We start from the raw sequence: 8,081 nt of genomic DNA on the forward strand, positions 1-8,081 counted from the left end.
CACACACACACACACACACAGCTCTTACTGTTTAGTAAAAATTTGAAAGTCGTTTTGCAGGACAGTATGGATCATCCATGTGGTACAACACCCACTGAAACAAATGGGGGCTTGGCACAGCTGTTCTACTGCTGATTCCAAGACTTTCAGAAGTTAGGTATCCAGAAACAATGAAAACCAATAATGGTCTTCCATTGAACAGCAATGACTATGCAGTTCTATACCCACAATGACAAAACACCCCTCTGTGGCATCGCATTAATGCAGAAAGATGTTCCTGCTGGACTGATCCTGTCTAAATGCAGTCTAAGAGGCAAACTTCCTAACATTCTGAAACTCCTCAGAATAATGGACCTGTTCAAAGACTTGAAACCACACAAAAGAAGACGACGGACTTTGACAAGAAAGCCTACATCAAACCTTTGAATCAACAGCCCTTCAACTCCGCTCTGTACCAGCCAACATCCCTGGCTAATGTACAGAAAAAGGAACAATGACTGTTTGATAAGGACAGCAAGTCACCAGGACCAGCAGGTTCAAGAAGTCGCCCCAACATCCCACCCCATTAGAAGCTGAGCCTGACATGCCTTCAACTTCAAAAAATGACAGCCTGCCTTGGGCGGACACTCGGCATCTGCACCTTATCAGTGGCATTATTCCACAGGCAGACACTCGGCATCTGCACCGTATCAGTGGCATTATTCCACTGGCAGACACTCGGCATCTGCACCGTATCAGTGGCATTATTCCACAGGCAGACACTCGGCATCTGCACCGTATCAGTGGCATTATTCCACAGGCAGACACTCGGCATCTGCACCGTATCAGTGGCATTATTCCACAGGCAGACACTCGGCATCTGCACCGTATCAGTGGCATTATTCCACAGGCAGACACTGGGCATCTGCACCGTATCAGTGGCATTATTCCACAGGCAGACACTCGGCATCTGCACCGTATCAGTGGCATTATTCCACAGGCAGACACTCGGCATCTGCACCGTATCAGTGGCATTATTCCACAGGCAGACACTCGGCATCTGCACCGTATCAGTGGCATTATTCTGCTCGGCATCTGCACTGTATCAGTGGCATTATTCCACAGGCAGACACTGAGCATCTGCACCGTATCAGTGGCATTATTCCACAGGCAGACACTCGGCATCTGCACCGTATCAGTGGCATTATTCCACTGGCAGACACTCGGCATCTGCACCGTATCAGTGGCATTATTCCACAGGCAGACACTCGGCATCTGCACCTTATCAGTGGCATTATTCCACAGGCAGACACTCGGCATCTGCACCGTATCAGTGGCATTATTCCACAGGCAGACACTCGGCATCTGCACTGTATCAGTGGCATTATTCCACAGGCAGACACTCGGCATCTGCACCGTATCAGTGGCATTATTCCACAGGCAGACACTCGGCATCTGCACCGTATCAGTGGCATTATTCCACAGGCAGACACTCGGCATCTGCACCGTATCAGTGGCATTATTCTGCTCGGCATCTGCACTGTATCAGTGGCATTATTCCACAGGCAGACACTGAGCATCTGCACCGTATCAGTGGCATTATTCCACAGGCAGACACTCGGCATCTGCACTGTATCAGTTGCATTACTCCCACGCCTCTCTTTCCGAGCACCCCATACACAGCCACACCAGGGTTAATCTGTTAACAGTCCCAACATCGACAGTCTGCATAGAACCAACTTTATATAAGTACCCCCAAAACAAACACGTGTAATAAAATAAACTTCTACATTTAACATGTTCCCAACTCACAACTGCCAGCGACAAAAGTGTTTTACTTTCCCTCCCACAAAATATCCTAACATCATCCCCAAAACTAGATTCATTCTTTTGATACCATATCAAACATTCAAATAAAACCAAAAGTACTGACACATACTTGAGTTAGGATAACAAAAAATGTCTTTTCTTAAAATCTTACAACCCCGCCCGCATCCAGCCCATGCTGCCACCACTGACATCAATGGTTGACAAAATGTAAGTATGCTTACGTGCAGTGAGAGTGGAATAAATTTCAAGATAAATTATCAATAGAAATAAGTTTCAAAAGCATATAAATCTATATCATCAAATATCCTTTCATGACACGGGAAAAAAATTAACAATATTATTTATTTAGTTTAATTTAATTTTTATTTATTTATTTTTACTTCTTTTTTTTTCTTCTCAAGGCCTGACTAAGCGCGTTGGGTTACGCTGCTGGTCAGGTATCTGCTTGGCAGATGTGGTGTAGCGTATATGGATTTGACCGAACGCAGTGACCTCGCCTTGAACTACTGATACTGCTACTGATACTCTTGCCGCGAGGTGGACAAAAAGAAACGCACCTTAACTGGACATAAATAGGTTCGCGGTGTTTTGAATCGGCTCGTGGAAGGAAACGCGCCTCCGTTCGTTCTTTCCGTGCTGTTGCAGAAATGGACAAGGGGTTGTAATTACATGCCGGGAGGACATATACACAGTTAATTTCCTTCAATGAATCTAATGTATGTGTGTGTTTTTTTGTTTCGTTTTTACAATGGTTGTTAATTGCGTTTAATCAATATTATTATTAAAATAAGGGTTTCCTCAGTATGTCATATATGTATTATAAACCACATTCAGTTTTGATGTGAAATAATCTAATCGATATAAATATGATACCAAACAATTACTATACCAGGTTATTTCAAAGTATTATATCTCACACATTACTGAATTGTCGTATACGAGTTATGCGAAGAAAACTCCGTTATTTGGCAAAGGAGCTAAATAGCTCTTTTATTCGTACAAACTTGTCAAAGTAAAAAACACAGTTTCAGTTTCAGTTTTACTTTCTCAAGGAGGCGTCACTGCGTTCGGACAAATCCATACACGCTACACCACATCTGTTGAGCAGATGCCTGACCAGCAGCATAACCCAACGCGCTTAGTCAGGCCTTGAGTGCATGCTTACATATTTGTGTACCTATGAAAGTGGATTTCATTTTATGTAATTTCGCCAGAGGACAACACTCTCGTTGACATGGGTTCTTTTTCAGTGCGCCAAGTGCGTGCTGCACACGGGACCTCGGTTTATCGTCTCATCCGAAAGACTAGACGCTCAGTTTGATTTTCCAGTCAAACTTAGGAGAAAGGGCGAGAGCGGGATTCGAACCCACACCCTCACGGACTCTCTGTATTGGCAGCTGAGCGTCTTAACCATTCTGCCACCTTCCTCCAGTAAAAAAAACAATGTATAATCAACTGTCAAAGTATTTCCATAATCATTTTTCGCTCACACGACGTAGGAAAGAAAGAAGTGAGAGTACGCTCCTTTGTTATGTATATACATTTTTTTGTACAGAAATAAATATATACATCCACCATCACAGTGAACAAAGTAATGAGGAAGAAGGTTGTGTGAAAAAGACGGGGAGACAGACGAAAAACAGGAGAAGACGTGGATAGAGACAGACACAATAAATGATTACATAATAAACATAGCTAAATGACCTTCGTCTGCATAAAGGAAAAAAAAAAAAAGTTATAACTACGCGCACCCACTCGACCCCTTTTCACTAAACACAAACGGCATAACACCCACTCACGGTACCCTCACTCCCCCCCCCCCCCCCCCCCCCCCCCAACACACACACACACACGGAGAGAAATGGACAACGGGCTGAAATTTCATGCAGGGATATTCCTTCGTGTTATATTTTTCAGGTTTCTTTAACCGGCGTCATAGATAACTCCCCGCTCCCCTGTACACGAACATAACCACCTATGCACGCTACGCACCCACCCAGATCTACAAAGAAATGAACAAGGGACTGAAATTACATGCAGGGAAGGAATAGAAGTTATTTCCCTTGGTATAATTCTTTTTAGGTTTTCTTTAACCGGCATTTTACAAGAAGTTTGCATTGAACTGGTGTCAGAAGTTAAAACAAAAGTGAAATTAATGTGCTGAATGTATTATTAACAAAATATCTACTTTGAATGAAACACCAATCCAACTGACGCAAATTGTATGACATTGTAGTCAACCTCCCTTGTTATTTCAACGTCTCATATTATATTATCAAAAAATAGTTGCACGTTTGCATCACTCTTTACTAGTTGGCGCCGTATGCTATACGAAAAAAAACGTAACTTTTGGCAAAGGGTTAATAGCCCTTTCAATTGAAACAATTTTTCTAATGAGGAAAAGGAAATTCATTTTAAATGCTTTCATTGGAAGACTTTTCCCGATAATAAACAAGTGGCCAACTGCAAATATGATGAAAACAAATAGGCCTAATTATTTGAAGTGCATTTTATGATTTTTTTTTAATGTAGACGTGTCGAGTGGTTATTCAAGGGTACGGCACAAAAGACTTAATTAACTAATGATGATCATTTACTGTACTAAAGGATAGACAAGAATTCCCGCGCACAGGCCAGGAACACTTTGAGGCCAGTCACAAATGGGTTTTTCTATTGTTTTATATACAATAGTTACGAGATAAGAAGAGCTGAGAAGACAATAAGAGAAGAAGACTAGAACAGAAGACAGTGCCTGGAATGACACAAACAAATGTCATTAGCACAACATGTCGGCACAAGTGAATAGTAAAGCACATGTATACATATTACATGGAAAGACTACCACTTAGTAATGGATATGTGTGAAGACCAAACACTGACATCAAATGACATTTCTAATACATTTAAATAGTGCAGTTAAAGTGATTGAAACTATGCTGACTTTGTGAAAGTACACAGTGACAGTATAGATTAGGTAAAGCTTATACTGTGTCAAAGTGACTCAAATAAATCAGTTTATCATGCAGCACTATACTGGAGTAAGTCATATAGGAGAGAGCATGATAAGTAAATTACAAAGGTGGTTTTAACCAATAACCGATATTAATCAAACACTATCTTGTAATCACCTCAACAGAATACTACACACATCTTAGAGTACTGAGCACACTGTAGCAGTACAACTGATATCAGCATGAAAGATAATACCTGAATAACAAACAAGATAATCAGTGGCTTAGATATAATACTGGCAAACTGACAGACCAGATAGTAAGTGAAGAACTGCCATGGCTTAACCATTAAGTGGTGAATGAACTTACACAAGTTATCGGTTGCATCAAAGCCAAGTATCAACATAGCTAAGCTTGTGCTCAACATTTAAATCTCCACTGAAGCAGGGATGAGTAACCTAACCTTCATCAGTGACAGCAAATGAGAAAGAACGCGTCATATGCATTCACTAGAACATTCTGGAACAAACTATCTGTGTCCCGAGACGTCATTGACTGTGACGTTAAGAAGATTCAAATGAACTACTGCTACGAGCATATGACGACATGGCGATTTTCTAATCATAGCCGAGCTGTGACTAACATGTCAAAGCAATAACTGAACAAAGCAATAACTGAACATACTCATATGAACACAAGTACTGTGTCGAACAGTACAATTTACAAATCAACACATTCTACACACTTGTACTTACAGCGATACGTAGCGAGATGTCTGCCGTCGTGGGAACACACACGACACACACTCACACTGCCCGCGACGCAGCAAGAGAGAGAGAGAGAGAGAGAGAGAGAGCAGCTCTGGTCAGATGACTGACCAGCTATGAAATGACCACTCATCCTTGTTGGAGTTTAACAACCTATTGGCGTCTACACCCTTAAGGTCAAGTTTGGTTGGTTGGAGTTGTTTGATCACTCATCCTACTATTGGAGTTTAACGACCTATTGGCGTCTACACCCTTAAGGTCAAGTTTGGTTGGTTGGAGTTGTTTGAAGACCACTCATCACTCACTGTGCCAATTTATACAGGTTAAGCGAACTACAAAGACAGTCACGTGTGCTGCAAAGCCAGCTTTTACAAATCAACACATTCTACACACTTACAGCGATATGTAGCGAGATACACACGACACACACTCACACTGCCCACGACGCAGCAAGAGAGAGAGACAGAGAGAGAGAGAGCAGCTCTGGTCAGATGACTGACCAGGTATGAAATGACCACTCATCCTCCTTGTTGGAGTTTAACGACCTATTGGCGTCTACACCCTAAAGGTCAAGTTTGTTCACTTGGAGTTGTTTAAGTGCGGGTATTTGTTTGTGTGGTTGGGGTTGTATGTGTTTGGTGGTGGGAGGGTAGTTTGTGTGTGTGTGGCTGGGGTTGTATATGTTTGATGGCAAGGGGGTTGTTTTGTTTTTGTGGATGGGGTTGTATGTGTTTGGTGGTGGGAGGGTAGTTTGTTTGTGTGGTTGGGGTTGTATGTGTTTGGTGGTGGGAGGGTAGTTTGTGTGTGTGTGGCTGGGGTTGTATATGTTTGATGGCAAGGGGGTTGTTTTGTTTTTGTGGATGGGGTTGTGTGTGTTTGGTGGTTGGGGTTGTTGGTTTGTGTGGTTGGTGTGTAGGGGGTTGTGTGTGTTGCTGTTGTAATGGGGTTGTATTGGTATGATCTGGGGGTTGTATGTTTGTAATGTTGACTGCTTGTGGGTGGATGTTGTATCGTTGGTGTGTTGGGTGCTGACTGTGGTTGTGTTGTGAGGTAGGGGTTAGGTTTTGTTTGTTTTGCCTTGTGTGGATTGTTTGTGTGGTTTTTGGGTCTTGCGTTTCGTTGTTGCTAAAGGTTCTGCTTTTTTTGTGTTGGTGGTGTTGTTGCTGTTTGTGGTGGTGGTGGTGGTAATTTTTTATGGTGTGATCGACGGCAAAGGAGGAAGAGAACCCGGCGAGAGGGGGAGCGCCCAGCCTCCCCCCCCCACCCCCGCACCCTCCCCCCCAAAGAACCCCGCGGCGGCACCCGGGACACCACGCGCCCCCACCAGCCGCCCGATGTGCCGGGTGTGTGGTCGACACTTGTGTCACTTGTACATCATTTGTCTTTCTCAGTTGTGACATTTGTTTTCTTCATCGCACGCCTGGCACAGCCATGGATGGGCGTTGCCCACGCCCTGCAGCGACTGCGACAGAGTCCAGTTCGGGTCAGGCCCCCTTGCTGGATGATCCCCTCGCGAGAGCCAGAGGACAGGAGTGGGGTTATAGGATTTCCGACACTGCCAGTTTAACCATCAGTGAGTGGTACAACGGAGTGAGCGGGGGGCGATCCAAATCCCTTTTGACTGTATGGGTCTCCTGATATCCCAAGAGTGTTTTTTTTTGTTGTTGTTGTTGTTTTTTTCAATGGGGGTGGGGAGTATGTATGTTAGTGTTGCGTTTGCGGTTTGCGGGGGATTGGGGGATGGAGAGGTGCGGGGTGGGGGGGAAGGAGGTCGTGTGTATTGTGCATGGAGGGGCAGGGGATGGGTGGTGGTTGGACCTTCAGAACCAACTGCGGATCTCCTCAGAGGATAGGAAGGAGTCAGTGAGTATCCTCATGGGTTGGTTTCCTAAGGTGGAGTGGGGTTGAAGGAAGTCCTGGTTTGATAGTTTATGGTTTTGCTTGTTGTGCAGGAGTGGGGTCATATTGGCTGTTGTTTCTGTGCATGATTGCATTGCGTGCTCGTAGGATGCGTCTGCACCGCACTTGCACTTGAGTTTCCTGATCATGCATGCGTGGGGGTGGGTCCTGATTCTTCTGAGAAGTTTGGAGTTGTTTCTAGGGAGTAGGAGGCGATGTTTTTCCTTTTGGATGGGAATGTGAATCCAGCCATTCTCTGCGCACTTGTGATCCATGTATTTATTGTGTAGGTCGTGCATTCTTTGTCGTACCCTCTTTGTGATTTCTGTTATAGAGTACCCTACTTGTGTTGGGGAGCCGTATTCTATGGCTTCTTTGGCTGCTTTGTCAGCCATGTCATTTCCTAATATCCCTGTGTGTGAAGGTAACCACATGAGTGTGAGGTCGGTGCCCTTCTTGATGATTTGATGTGCTAGGAAGAGGATCTCCTGTTGTAGGCCTCTTCTATTATCTGTCCCCCCGCGGGTCAGGGCCTGTAGTGACGACTTGGAGTCTGTCAGCAGTAGCCACTCCTGCTGGGACTGGGGGCATGTCATTTACGGCGGAGCATGCCATATAGATGGCATATAGTTCCGCCGTAAATATGCTAATTCCG

General features: G+C 44.2%; 1 protein-coding gene across 1 annotated transcript in view; it reads right to left on the reverse strand.

Annotated features, from left to right (window-relative positions):
* Window positions 1-6,914: 6,914 nt before the first annotated feature.
* The window catches only part of LOC143288265 (uncharacterized), a 36,688-nt gene continuing 35,521 nt past the window's right edge, over window positions 6,915-8,081 (reverse strand). The window contains exons 14-15 of the mRNA XM_076596613.1: window positions 7,771-7,979; window positions 6,915-7,082 (exon numbers count right to left, since the gene is read on the reverse strand). Of these exons, the coding sequence (XP_076452728.1) occupies window positions 6,915-7,082; window positions 7,771-7,979 (377 nt within the window). The remainder of the gene's footprint in view (window positions 7,083-7,770; window positions 7,980-8,081) is intronic.

Source organism: Babylonia areolata, chromosome 12, assembly GCF_041734735.1.
Source record: "Babylonia areolata isolate BAREFJ2019XMU chromosome 12, ASM4173473v1, whole genome shotgun sequence".
Taxonomy (NCBI): Eukaryota; Metazoa; Mollusca; class Gastropoda; order Neogastropoda; family Buccinidae; genus Babylonia; species Babylonia areolata.